Below are 15,040 nucleotides of genomic sequence, written 5' to 3'. Positions count from 1 at the left end.
GTAGATGTCAGCCATGTCAGTCTGTGTGCTCAGGTCTCTCTTTCTCTGTCAGATTTGTGTGTCTCGACTCTGCCATTTATCTCCATTTTTTTTGATGAACTACTCAAGCTCTGTCAGGTGGAATGGTGGTCATGAGTGAAGAACCTTTGTCAAGCCCAAATTGGATTGAGATCTGGACTGTGACTCGGCCATTCCAGGACACTCAATATTGCTGTTTCTAAGCCATTCCTGTGTAGCGTTGGATTTATGCTTATGATTGTTGTCTTACTGGAAAACAACTCAAGGTGCAGGTGTCTTGCAGATCACATCAGGTTTTCCTCCAGGATTTCCCCGTATTTTGCTTGCATTCATTTTATCCTCACATGCATCCCAGTTTCTGCTGCAGAGAAGCTCCCCCACAGCCTGCTGCTACCACCTCCATGATTCACTGTGGGGATGGCGAGCTTCAGATAATTTGCAAGTATTCATATATGGTGGCCATAAAGCTCAATTTTGGTTTCATCAAACCATCTCATCTGACTTCAGAGTCTTGTCCATGCCCAACCGGTACGCCCCTGCACACTATATTCAGGGGGAGCAGCCCGGGACAGTGCAATACCTCCCCCTGGACGCTGGATGGCTGCCCCCCTGGGTTGGAGCAGTGCCTCGGATTCCCACAGGGCTCCATGGGACTTGGAGTTGGGTGCAGCCCTGTTGGGTCCCGCAGGCACCACCAGGGGGCACTGTACCTGGGACTGCAGAGTTTGCATGGGCAACATATTCGTCACACCCGGAAGTGCAGCCGGAAATCGGCGATCAAACACCTGGAGCACTTCCAGGTGAACTATAAAAGGAGTCAGCGACCATCACTCAGCAGCGAGAGTCAGGAGGAGGAGGACAAAGCTTGCGGAGGACTGGTGGTGGAAGAAAGAGTGATTTTGTGGTGGTGCTTAAGTACTGTACTTGGGACTATGTTGTGGCTGGAGGGATTACGGGAAAGACGTGCCCTCCAGCTGAAGAAAAATAAAAAGTTTCTTTGTTTTTATATGTGGCTCTGTGTCCAGTCTGTGTCGGGTTGGGCGCAATATAGCGCCTTTCTTACAGTGCGCTTCTGACAAACTCTAGCCGTGACATCATGTGTGTTGCTTTCTCTTTGCCACTCTGTCATAAGCCTGTAACTGGTAAAGCATAAGGTTTCATTTTTACTGCAATCAACTGAAGCTCCCTTGACTACAGACTGGTGATCTCCATTGAACTAATGCTTCATGGTGGGGATGGTGTGTTTGTGATAATATGTGGTGTAACATGGAGTTTAGCCTGATGGCCAAAAAAGCTCAGCTTTGGTCTCATCACACCATAGAACTTTTTTCCAGTTGCCTTCTGAGTCTTCCATGTGCCTTCTGGGAAACTCAATCCGAGATGTCTTGTGTGCATTTTCTCTTTCCTATTCTGCCATAAAGCTGAGACTGGTGACAATTCCAGCCAACAGCTGTTGTCTGCATAGTCTCTCCAAATCCAGTCACTGCAGTTTGTAACTCCTTCAGAGACCTCACAGGTGACTTTCCTCTCTAGTTGTCATCTTTCAGAATCACTTAGTTTTTGTGGAAGGCATTTTCTTGCCTATTTCCAGCCCTGCCATACTTTTTCCATTTTTTAATGAGTGATTTAATTGGTAGTGGGTAGCGCTGCTGCCTCGCAGTTGGGAGATCTGGGGACCTGGGTTCGATTCCCGGGTCCTCCCTGCGTGGAGTTTGCATGTTCTCCCCGTGTCTGCGTGGGTTTCCTCCGGGTGCTCCGGTTTCCTCCCACATTCCAAAGACATGCAGGTTAGGTGGATTGGCGATTCTAAATTGGCCCTAGTGTGTGCTTGGTATGTGTGGGTGTGTGTGTGTGTGTGTCCTGCCGTGGGTTGGCACCCTGCCCGGGATTGGTCCCTGCCTTGTGCCCTGTGTTGGCTGGGATTGGCTCCAGCAGACCCCCGTGACCCTGTGTTCGGATTCAGCAGGTTGGAAAATGGATGGATGGATGGATACAACAACAACAACAACAACATTTATTTATATAGCACATTTTCATACAAAAAGTAGCTCAAAGTGCTTTACATAATGAAGAGAAGAAAAATAAAAGAAAAATAAGAAATTAAAATAAGACAACATTAATTAACATAGAAAGGAGTAAGGTCCGATGGCCAGGGTGGACAGAAAAAACAAAAAAAAACTCCAGAAGGCTGGAGAAAAAAATAAAATCTGCAGGGGTTCCAGGCCACGAGACCGCCCAGTCCCCTCTGGGCATTCTACCTAACATAAATGAAATAGTCCTCTTTGTAGTTCGGGTTTTTCACGGAGTCACTTGATGCCGATGGTCATACAGACTTCTGGCTTTTAATCCATCCATCATTGTTGGAACATCATGGTGCTTTGGGTAGATGGTGGTGGCGCACGCCACCACCAACAGGACACCGGAAAAGGAAACAGAAGAGAGAGTAGGGGTTAGTACAGATTTTGAATGAATAGTTATTATAATGAATTAGATATACAGAGTATCAGGATTAAATTACAGTGAAGTTATGAGAAGGCCATGTTAAAGTAATGTGTTTTCAGTAGTTTTTTAAAGTGCTCCACTGTATTAGCCTGGCGAATTCCTACTGGCAGGCTATTCCAGATTTTAGGTGCATAACAGCAGAAGGCCGCCTCACCACTTCTTTTAAGTTTTGCTCTTGGAATTCTAAGGAGACACTCAGTTGAGGATCTGAGGTTACGATTTGGAATATAAGGTGTCAGACATTCCGTTATATAAGATGGGGCGAGATTATTTAAAGCTTTATAAACCATAAGCAGAATTTTAAAGTCAATTCTGAATGACATAGGTAACCAGTGTAGTGACATCAAAACTGGAGAAATGTGTTCGGATTTTCTTTTCCTGGTAAGGATTCTAGCAGCTGCATTCTGCACTAGTTGCAAACGATTGATGTCTTTTTTGGGTAGTCCTGAGAGGAGTGCGTTACAGTAATCTAGCCGACTGAAAACAAACGCATGAACTAATTTCTCTGCATTTTTCGATGATATAAGAGGTCTAACTTTTGCTATGTTTCTTAGGTGAAAAAATGCTGTCCTAGTGATCTGATTAATATGCGATTTAAAATTCAGATTACAATTGACGGTTACCCCTAAGCTTTTTACCTCCGATTTGACTTTTAATCCTAATGCATCCAGTTTATTTCTAATAGCCTCATTGTATCCATTATTGCCAATCACTAAGATTTCGGTTTTTTCTTTATTTAATTTGAGAAAGTTACTATTCATCCATTCTGAGATACAAGTTAGACATTGTGTTAGCGAATCAAAAGATTTGGGGTCATCAGGTGCTATTGATAAATACAGCTGTGTGTCATCAGCATAGCTGTGGTAGCTCACGTTATGTCCCGAGATAATCTGACCTAATGGAAGCATGTAGATTGAGAAGAGCAGTGGACCCAGGATAGAGCCTTGTGGAACACCATATAGAATATCATGTGTCTTTGAGTTATAATTACCACAACTAACAAAGAATTTTCTCCCTGCCAGGTAGGATTCAAACCAATTTAAGACACTGCCAGAGAGGCCCACCCACTGACTAAGGCGATTCTTAAGAATATTATGATCAATGGTGTCAAATGCGGCACTCATATCTAAGAGGATGAGAACAGATAAACAGCCTCTGTCTGCATTTACCCACAAATCATTTACTACTTTAACGAGTGCAGTTTCTGTGCTGTGATTTGTTCTAAAACCTGACTGAAATTTATCAAGAATAGCATGTTTATTGAGGTGCTCATTTAACTGCATAATGACTGCCTTCTCTAGAATTTTACTTAAGAAAGGCAGGTTAGAGATGGGTCTATAATTTTCAAGAGCAGAGGGATCGAGATTATTTTTCTTAAGTAGGGGTTTAACTACCGCAGTCTTAAGACAGTCTGGGAAGACCCCCGTATCTAATGACGAATTTACTATGTCAAGAACATTATCACTAAGCACACCCGATACTTCTTTGAAAAAATTTATTGGTATTGGGTCAAGGGCACAGGTGGATGGTTTCATTTGAGAAATTATTTTATGTAAATCAGGTAAATCTATCATAGTGAAAGACTTTAATTTGTTTATTATGGGGTACTGGGGTTTAGGAGGATCCTTAGTGTTGGGGAGATATACTATGTTATTTCTAATATCATTAATTTTTTGATTGAAAAATACAGCGATAGCCTCACAGGTTTTACTGGAAGTACTTAGGAGGCATTCCTTTGAGTTACCTGGGTTTAACAGACGATCAATTGTCGAAAATAAGACTCTGGGATTACTAGCATTGTTATTTATAATCTTAGAGAAATAGCAGCGCCTCTCAAGACGGACTGTGTTATTGTATTCTGTTATTTTAACTTTTAATATTTCATAGTCAATAGTTAGTTTAGTTTTCCTCCATTTACGCTCAGCTCTACGGCATGTTCTCTTTAAATCAGACACTCTTTGGGTCTTCCATGGTATAACAATGCTAGAAGATTTTTTAACTGTCTTTTCAGGTGCAACTAAGTCAACAGCAGCCCTCACTTTAGTATTAAATCTTTCCACCTTACTATTTACATTCTCCTCGCTATTATATTTGGCACTATAAACGGACTGATTGGTTAGAATGTTTGAAAGTTTTAAAGCTGCTGATGAGTCAAAGAACCGTTTTTTAACAATATGCTTCTCATGAGTGTTTTCTATCATTATTTCTATATTAAAGAGTAGAAGAAAATGGTCTGATAGACCCGTATCAATGACCTGCTTTATATCAACTTTTAGTCCTTTAGTAATTACTAAGTCTAACGTATGACCTGCTTTATGTGTAGGCTGATTAACGAGCTGTCTCAAATCAAAAGAGTCCAGGAGGTTCATAAATTCTTTTACTTTCTGGTCACATTGATTATCTATATGAAAATTAAAGTCGCCGACTATTAAGAGTGCGTCATAGTTCGTAATTAAGATTGACATCAAGTCAGAGAATTCCTCAAAGAAAGACGCGTTGAATTTTGGAGGTCTATACACGGATAATACTAGAACGTGAGAATCTCCCTGAATAATAATGGCGAGATACTCAAAAGACTTGAATTTACCAAAACTGATATTTTTACATTTTAACCTGCTTGAGTAAATGTTTGCTAGCCCTCCACCTCTCTTTCCTTGGCGATCAGCACGAGTAAAACTGTAATCCGGAGGCGCAGATTCGATTAAAACAGCTGCGCCATCTGAGCTAAGCCACGTTTCACTTAGTGCAATAAAATCTATTTTTTTTATCACTAATAAGATCGTTGATAAAAAACGTCTTGTTAGTTAAAGCTCTAACATTTAATAGAGCTATATTCAATGTTTCGGAGGAGCAGAGATGAATACTATGTGCGTTATTGATATATGGAACAGGAATTAAGTTATTTTTATTAGCGCCGCTCTGCGTGTATTTTTTGTTTAATCTATGATATGTTTTTATAGTTTTAATACATTGTTCATCTAAAGTAGTAACTTTAATTAAATTATTGGTTTTTATGCTGTATTGCCTAGATTTTCTATGTGCATTAAGATTGGTTATTACAGTATTTATGTTGTGCATTTTTATGGAAGATTTTATTAAACAATTATCATGACCAAACACAGGAGTGGCATTTCGGAAGGGGTTAAAAGCAGAGATAGATAGTCAAGATAAACGAATTACCTTGGATATGTTTTCGGAGAGGACCCGGACGCCGAAGCTATTCGGATGCAGGCCATCTCGCTTGAAAAAACGCGGTCTTTCCCAAAAGAGGTCCCAGTTGTTGATGAAACCGATGTCTTGATTCTTGCAGAAGCCCTGCAGCCAGTTGTTTAAACCAAGCAGACGACTGTAGTACTCGTTTGATCGTCTGATGAGAGGGAGTGGACCCGAGATGAAGATCTTTGCCGATGGGGTCCTCTCCTTTGTGTCTTTAATTAATGCAGTGAAGTCTGCCTTGAGGATCTCGGACTGTCGGTGCCTTATGTCGTTTACGCCAGCATGTAAAACAATTGCTCCAACTGCCCTGTTCTTGTAGATCGCCGGCGCACGTCTCGTCACATCTCGGACACGAGCACCGGGAAAACAAGAAACAAAAGATTTTCTATTAGGGCAAGTGATATTGAGGTTCCTAACAATAGAATCACCTACCACTATTACATCACTAGGAGCTGAAGGCGAACTGGGGACGCTTAGAGGGTCAAACCGGTTTTGGATTTAATTGGTGTGGCCTGCAGGGTGCACACCAGCCACCCAAACCCAATACAGACAGACACAAATTCCAGCACAACACATGTTTATTTCAGTGGGAAACGCTTCCTTATTTTTGCCTAGAGCAGCACAGTGCAGTCCACTTTACAGCACTTTCTTTGCCTTCTTCTCATCTTTCTCTCTCTCTCCCTCAGTCGACTCCACTTCTCCTCCGGCAAGCTTCGTCCTAACACTCTGGCTACCAAAATTAAGGCAGGCGGCTCCTTTTAAGCTGCACTGCAGAGTATTCCAGAAGTTCTGGAGTCGCTGTGTGGTGTGGTGAAAGCCCAACGTAGTAAGACTCTGCCGTCTCTGCAGCTCCCCCTGGTGGCACCCATGGAACCCAACATTGCTGCAGTGAACTCCAGCTCCCAGCATGCCCTGCAGGAATCCATGGTGCCCCAACAACCCAGGAGAGCTGGCCTCTAGCGTCCTGGGGGAGATAACACCCTGAACATGCTCTCTCCCCAGGTCCTTCCATCTGGCCAGGCAGGCTGTACATGACATTGGATATTCAGTTGACTTGGATATTTTCTTGTCTCCATTATCTGACTTGTGCTTTTCATGAAGTTAATTTTGTCTTCGTTGTGTAGGACAGACCACCATACTGACTCACCATAAGTTCTCTTCCACATTCAGATGCATTTAGACCCAGACAGGTGATCTCCATTATGTGTCATCTCAGACCAGTGGGCTGCAGCATTGAATCTTTAATGGTGTCCGATAAAAGGGTGTGAATACTTACGTGATTCATTACTTTATCTTTTGTAATTATAAGTAGTTTAGACCACTTTGCATAGATCTGCTTTCACATTGACATTAAGCAGTCTTTTTCTGTTGATTGGTGCCAAAAGAGTCAAATTACCACCACCGTGATTCAAATTTATATGACAATAAAATGTGAGAACTTTTTATAGGCACTCTGTGTCCAGAGTTAGTTCAGGCGTCCAAGAGGCCTTTCCATACCATTAATTGAACAGCCTGCTTAACTGGGCTTTTTATTGTCCTCTAAACCTCTAGGCCTTACAATCCTATGTAAGATACTAGGGGTCGCTGTTGCCCCTTTAACCCCAACACACAGACACTCAGGATACAAAGTAAAAGCAATAAGAAGTGTTTTAATTACTTTTCTTCTTATTAGCTGTGCCCAAAGCACCACAGCCACAATACCACAGGCAATAAGCACAATAATTACAATTCTCTTTCTTATTTCTTCTCCTCCACATCACCCAGCAAGCACTGTCCTACTCCTCCTGACTCTGGCTCTCTTGCTGGGTCTTCAGCAGGCCTTTATATAGTTCTTGACCCAGAAGTGTTTCTGTTCTTCCTGCCACGTGAATTGCCAGCCTTTCTGGATCAGCTGAAGAATTTAAGTTCTTTTAATCAGCCCAGTAACACTTTGGGGCTTCCGTCCTCATGATCCACTAGTACTTCTGGGATATAGGGAAAGCCTTTGACAGCTCCCCCTGGCGGCACCCACCAGGGCTGAGAAACCGAACTCCAGGGCATCTGGGGCATCGCTACACTCCATCTAGCATTTTGCGGGAGGCAGTGTCAACAAATAGCTGCCTTACCCTATCCTTCCATTTTTGGGGTGTCCCGGCCAGGTCTCTCACACCTACTACTGACGATGTATCCTAATTTCTCCATTTGGGATGCCAGCACACTCTGTACCAAGAGGGTCCTTTACACCTTGAATTCTATTGTCTGTGCAGGACATTTTAGATTGTTAGTCAGTCAGTCAGTCAGTCAGTCATTGTCCAACTCACTATATCCTAACACAGGGTCACGTGGGTCTGCTGGAGCCAATCCCAGCCAACACAGGGCGCAATTTAGGTTTGCCCATCCACCTAACCTGCATGTCTTTGGACTGTGGGAGGAATCCCACGCAGACACGGGGAGAACATGCAAACTCCACGCAGGGGGGACCCAGGAAGCAAACCGAGGTCTCCTTACTGCGAGGCAGGAGCGCTACCACCGCGCCACCATACTTCCCTACAGTTTTGATTCTTATTTATGAAATTGAAATTAATCATTTGTGGTTTTTAATTCATTAGTTATCCCCATTTCATCATGTAGCATGTAAGGTTTGTAATTCAGGAATCAGGGTGGTGCGTTGGTAAAAATTCTTGTTTCATTGCTCCAGCTTTCTGGATTCCTATCTTCTTAGTCTGCTCTTCCTGTAGGTTTTTCTCTTGGTGTTCCAGTGTTTCTCCCACATCCCAAAGATGTTCTTGTTGGTCTGACTTGTGACTCAGTGTGGTGTTGTGTGTAAGCCTTGCAATGGACCAGCGTCCTGTTTAGGGTTAGTTGCTGCCTCACACATAATGCTAGGATCCAGAATGGATCGTGCAGGTTGAATAATAAATAGATATATTCAGCCTAGTTGTGAGATGATATGGCAGAGCTGGTTCCCACCTTGTCCATATTACTATCAGAATAGGGTCTAGGCTCATGTGGCCTGTACTGGATTGGATCTGGTTTAATAATGGGGGATGGATTTGGGTTAATAGTGAGATCTAGTTATGGTTCCTGCTTTACACCCATTGCTGCCAGAATACACTCTGGATTATCTGGTTCAATAATGAATGGATGGATTTGGGGAAATGGTAGATGAAATGATACCCCACAAGGGCTTTGCACCCATTGCTGCCAGAATGGGTTCTGGCTTCTGAAATGGATAGTTTGGATCAAAAGTGGGTGAGTAGATTTTGGATAATGGTGAGATGAATTGGCACCCCGTCCAGGACAGGCTCCTACCTTGCTCCCATTGCTGCCAGTAGAGTGCGCCCACACAACCCTGACATGGATTGAGCACATTTGGTGATTGATAGATGGGCAGATCTTAAAGGTCAAATGATATGTCACTTGTGTCCACTGCTGCCAGGACAGGCACCGATCACCCCATAGCTTTAATTTAATTGGGTGTAATAATAGATTATAACCATTAGGGTGGTCCACAAAAAATAAAAATAACAGATGCAAGTTCTCCACAAGGCTAGTTTTCTTTGTTACTGTATTTATAACAAACACACACAATGTTAATGAAAAGAACATTTGCCGGTCACTGCATAAGATGGCTTTTATGTCATCTGAATTGAACAGTTGATTCTGGGGTTCGTCAGGGGTCTGTTTTTGCTCCTACTCTGTTCAATTCTTGCATAGATTGGGTGTTGGGCAGAGTCGTGGGGTCCAGTGACTGTGGGGCATCTGTTGGTGAAAAAAGGTTCACGGATCTTGACTTTGCTGATGATGCTGTGATCTTCACGGAGTCAATGGAGGCTCTGATCGGGGCGCTTGAGAGACTGAGTGAGGGGTCTGAGTGTCTGAGCTTGTGAGTGTCCTGATAAAAACCAACATCCAGGCCTTTAATGACCTCTTAGGCACAGCCATCAGCAGTGTGTCTGTTTGCAGAGAGAATGTCGACCTCATCAAGAGATTTACTTACCTTGGCAGTGACATTCACGTCTCTGGTGACTCTTCCTATGATGTCAGTAGATGGATTAGGAGAGCATGGGGTGATCACTAGAAAGGTGTGTGTGGCGCTCCCGATATCTATGCAAAAGGACAAAGGTCCAAGTCTTTAGAGTTCTGGTGCTTCCTGACTTTCTATGTGGTTGTGAGTCATGGACGCTATCCAGTGACCTGAGATGAAGACTGGACTCCTTTGGTACTGTGTCTCTTCAGTGAATCCTTGGGTACCGTTGGTTTGACTTTGTGTTGCTCATGGAGAAACGAATGAGGCACATTACCTGCATTGTGAGGGAGCATCAGTTACGGCACTACGGCCATGTGGCGTGATTCCCCGAGGGTGATCCAGCTTGTAAGATCCTCATTGTTGGGGACCAGAGTGGCTGGACCAGGCCAAGGAGATGGCCATGTAACACCTGGCTGCGGCAGATAGATGGTAATTTCCAGAGGGTGGAACTAATCCACGTGTCTGTCTCTTAGGCGGTAGCCAACCAGGATCCCAAGCTGTTTATTCGTATGTTGTGTGTGGCAACGCGCTGTGCCAGTGCATGCTCTTCAACCTAACCTGACCTGAATTGAACAGCAGACATCTGTTCCACACTTGTATGTCTAAAACATTAGCTCTGTCTTTGATGAAGGTGGAAAATTCTTACAATCGTTTGTGACCAAAGAATAAAATGTACCTAATCCTCAATCCTTTACCAGTATGTCATTGTACTTTTCGATGAGACTTGTTCCTCTTTTAGCTACGTTGTTCACTACCACCCTGTGTACCGACAGTTCACAACATACATTGAAGATTAGATCATCTGCCCACTGTTGTGGTGGTTTTGATCTGCCACACTCTTCCTCAGTTCCATGAGCCTGAAGCTCTGTCGGTGTCTGCACACCCAGGCTAGTAGACCTTAGGGGAATGAGAAGCCGTGGTTGGTGCTACACAGTTATCAATCTCTCGGCTTTCTCCATCCCTGTACTGCTGCTGCAAATGGCACTCCAGTTTACAGATCTGAGCCCCAAGACTCTCCAGCACCTCTTCTGAAGAGCCAAGCAGGTTTGTTTTAGGTCTCCAAAGCACTTGACGCTCTGCTAAGTCAGACAGTAGGGTCTTCTCCATGTCCTGCTTCCGACATAAATGTACAGTCGGCGTCGAGTGCCACAACGGATTGAGTCCCTGCAGTTTACACAGCTCTTTGAGGTGACTCGCAACCCTTAAAAGGACTGCTTGCCCCTTTGTCACACTAGTTGGAAAAGCACATGCGACTGTGCAGAGTTGCCATTTTTATAGGCGCTCCTGCTATAGAGGGCGGAGTGGTGGCTCTGCACTGGCCATTGGAAGGTTGCCGGTATGAATCCTGTAAACACCAAAAGTGACTCCACTCCATTGGGCCCTTGAACAAGGCCATTAGCCTGCAATTGCTCCGTCCTGGGTATGACGTTAATCTGCATCCAGCCCTTCAACCTGCAGGGAAAAACCTGGGGTTTGGTGGCAGAATTGACACTCCAGCCACCATAAAATACCTGACAGTGGTTCCATTCCATCTGAACTGGTGTGGTGAGCAGGGAAAAACCTGGGGTTTGGTGGCAGAATTGACATTCCAGCCACCATAAAAAAACTGACAGTGGTTCCATTCTATCTGAACTAGTGTGGTGCTGAGGTGTCATGCGTTGGATGGCTGCACTCGGGTCCTAATCTGGGATCCTGAGTTGGTTTGTCATTTGGTGGCTGTATCAGTACCTGCTCCTAACCTCTGCTATAGATGATGTAACTCCAGCTCATTATTTTCATGACTCATTCCTGGATGATCTAACTTGTCCAGCACCATTCCAGTACATTTGAGTGCAAGTGCTAAATTCTCTAAAGAAATGAAGGGATTGATCAGCGTTGCCAGGTCTGCGTGTTTTCTCACCCATTTGGGCTATTTCTGATTGTCGTACGTGGGGAAAAAAGTTGGCTCTTGCAAGTTGCATTTTTTTGAGCTAATATATTTTTTTAAACAACACAGCATTTTGGGCTATTTTAACACCGCCCCCCCCCCCCCCATTAATTTTTTGCCATGTTTTTCATTCATCTGCAGCCCCTCGTCCTGCAGTTCACACTTGTATATGTTCTTTACCGGTGTAAAAATCTCTAAGGGGGGACCCCCCTGTTGTGTGATGGTAAATTTACCAATCTATCACTCTTAGGAAATTTCTGAGGGGATCACCTGCCCCCTTGGACTTTGATGGTATGTACTTAACCCTCCTACTCTGACATTGCCCCCAGTGTGTCATTTTATCTATTTCAGACAGTGGGCTACTTTTTTCGGCAAACTTAAGCTGTCCTTGAGGTAGAAAAGTTTTAGAGATCTGGCAACCCTGGCATTAATTCTCAAATTCCCTATATTTATGACGTTGTTGGTTTGAATTCAAATGTGTTTTGAAGTATGCACTGCGTTGAAGAGCTCTGGGACTGTGCTTGAAGAAGTCAAATTTATTTTTTATTGATTGTTTTCTACAAGATGGTCAGAATTGCGATGGAGCCGCTGTACTCTCAGTGCTGTTGGCCAAGGACTTCTTGCAAAGTTAAATAAGTTAGCATTGTTTTTGCCAGCCTAAAAGACATGAAGTTGGGTTTACAGACAACGCTGAACTCCCCTGGTATGAGTGACTGTAGGTGGGAGTTGCGTGTCTTCTCATCCAGAACTTATAGAAGGGACTTTACCCCCCACCGCCCCGACTTTGTAACAGCAAAGCAAAGTTCAGGAAACCGATGGCTTTGAAGTACTCAGCTTGGGCCAAAAATACATCAGTTGAGTTTGACTGGTCGTTCATTTCATGCATAGTTTATTGTGAGGAGCGTGTGGGAGTTTTCATTCAATGCCTAAAGTGGAGCTAATATGTGAGAGAGAGGGGGGGGGGGGGATTAAACACCATAGATTAAAATGGTACTTCTTTACACTGATGTGTTTTTATTATGCAGCCCTGAAGTCTAGCTGAATAGATTATTTATCTGGAAATTAAGATATCACAGGTTGTACTAGCACATGAGTGGGCACGAAACCTCGACTGGGAAATTTTGTTCAAGAAAGGAGGAAACTTCAGAGAAGAAAAGAACTTGAAGCCAGGGAAGAGAAATCTTCAGTATCTGGTCTGACTAGAACAGGGGTGGGCAATGTCAGTCGTGGAGGGCCGCAGTGGCTGCAGGTTTTCTTTTCAATCCAACTGCTTAATTAAACACCAATCCTTGCCAATCTCAGACCTTATTTAATTTTATGGCTTATTAGTCTGCAATGTTAGGTGTGTGTATTGTAGATTTTTTCCTTTCCATGGATATCATCCAAATGATTTGAAATCTAAAATGGATAAACGTCAGTCTGTCATATTAAGTGTTTTACTAAACCAAATAGTGCAGGATGAATCCCCACAGGTGTAAATGGAAACAAGTCAGATGGAGAACTGCTGGCTCCTTTTTCATCTGCATCTTATTGTTAATAAAGAGCCATTAAAACAGTGAATGCAGCCATTTAAGACTGAAATAAGCAAGTAAGGATGGAAAAATTTAACAAGCGAGACCACTAAAATGAATCATCAGAATGTCACTTGAGCCATAAGGGCTTCATCAGCAATAACTGACTTCTCATTAAGAAACTGAGTTGGAACAAAAACCTGCAACCACTGCAGCCCTCCAAGACCGACACTGCCCACTGCTGAGCTAGAAGGAGGCAGGGGCTTCACAAGTCAGTGTATGAGCTTATTGGGCATCCCATTCCAAAATCACGGATATTAATGTGGAGGGTTTTGTATGACGTTGTATTCTTTTTCTCACTAAACAGTTTCTGATGATTTTTCACCTTCATTGTATATATTGCAATTTTTCAATGAAGGTTAGAATAAATTCTGAGAGAAGTTATCTTGGTTTCTTTTTTATGACACAAAATCTGTGATTTGGCAGGGGTGTGTAGACATTTTATATCCATTGAAGATAGATAGATGTGAAAGGCACTATATGATAGATAGATAGATAGATAGATAGATAGATAGATAGATAGATAGATAGATAGATAGATAGATAGATAGATAGATAGATAGATAGATAGATAGATAGATAGTGTCGCAGGTAGCAGGGGGGGCGACCCGGCCAGGATGGCTTACGCCATACGCCTCCCCCAGACCACGTGGGGGTGACTGCCCTGGTGGCTATGGGGTCCATGGGTGCAGAGCTTTGAAGCTCAACCCTGTAGGGGCCTGTGGTCACCTCCGGGGGGCGCCCCAATGCCTTTGGAGTCCTGGACCTCAGCACTTCCGCCACACCCAGAAGTGCTGGGGGGAAGAGGATTGGGGATTGTTTCCGGGTGCGCATCCGGCACTTCCACCACACTGGGGAGTGATGGCGGAAGATTGTCAGGAGGCACCTGGAGCACATCCGGGTGATTATAAAAGGAGCCACTTCCCTCCATTCAGGGGCTGGAGTCGGGAGAGAAGAGAGGACAAGGTCTGGGAGGAGAGACAAGGAGGCGGCCTGAAGAAATGAGGCATTGTGTTGCTGGCCAGGACTTTTGCGACTTTAGGGGTTTGTGTTGCACTTGTAAATATGGAAAATAAATGTGTGTTGGGTGACTTTAAAGTGTCCGCCTGTCTATGTCTGGGTCATCTTCCACAATAGATAGATAGATAGATAGATAGATAGATAGATAGATAGATAGATAGATAGATAGATAGATAGATAGATAGATAGATAGATAGATAGATAGATAGATAGATAGATAGATAGATAGATAGATAGATAGATAGGAGTACCCTTAGTTGGCATTCCCTCTGGAAAGGCGCTATATGATATAAACCTTCTTATATGTTGTCAGGAGTTTCATCAGGAAATTAAAACATTTTACTTCAGTGGTTTTAGCAGGACGACACCAAAGTGAAACAACATTTTTACAAGAGCAGGCCCAGTCCAAGTATTTTATGTCTAATTCTTTGTTTTCTCTTTAGACTTCCTGGCTGTGGGACACCAGAGACTGTTGGTACAACTATCCATATCAGGTAGGAGCCCAGATACTTTCTACCACTTGCTGAGCCATTGATTCCTTTTCTGGTGTCGGTATATGATTTTTATATTCTTGTATTTGTGAATCTAGTCTCTTTCAGCTAAGACTGCTTTTATAATTCAACTCATTTCTTGTACCGCACTCTTCACTGAGAACAGTAAACTTGTTTAAGCTCCACTGTTGTGTTCTACTCCATTTATTCCTTTTTTCTTGTTTACATCCACCTAACTAAAATAGATTATGGTTGCCCGATTAGGAAAATTAAATCAAACAACCCA

The 15,040-nt window shown here is 43.4% G+C and overlaps 1 protein-coding gene across 2 annotated transcripts in view; it reads left to right on the top strand.

The window, feature by feature from the left end:
* The window catches only part of cers6 (ceramide synthase 6), a 215,348-nt gene that overhangs the window by 150,976 nt on the left and 49,332 nt on the right, over positions 1-15,040 (top strand). For both annotated transcript variants that reach the window (XM_028806361.2, XM_028806360.2), the window contains exon 5: positions 14,707-14,757. In XM_028806361.2, coding sequence (XP_028662194.1) covers positions 14,707-14,757 — 51 coding nt within the window. The remainder of the gene's footprint in view (positions 1-14,706; positions 14,758-15,040) is intronic.

This window comes from Erpetoichthys calabaricus, chromosome 8 (assembly GCF_900747795.2).
Source record: "Erpetoichthys calabaricus chromosome 8, fErpCal1.3, whole genome shotgun sequence".
In the NCBI taxonomy this organism is placed as follows: domain Eukaryota; kingdom Metazoa; phylum Chordata; class Cladistia; order Polypteriformes; family Polypteridae; genus Erpetoichthys; species Erpetoichthys calabaricus.
The sequence above is the reverse complement of the archived record's forward strand: the minus strand, read 5'-3'. Positions and strand labels throughout refer to the sequence as shown.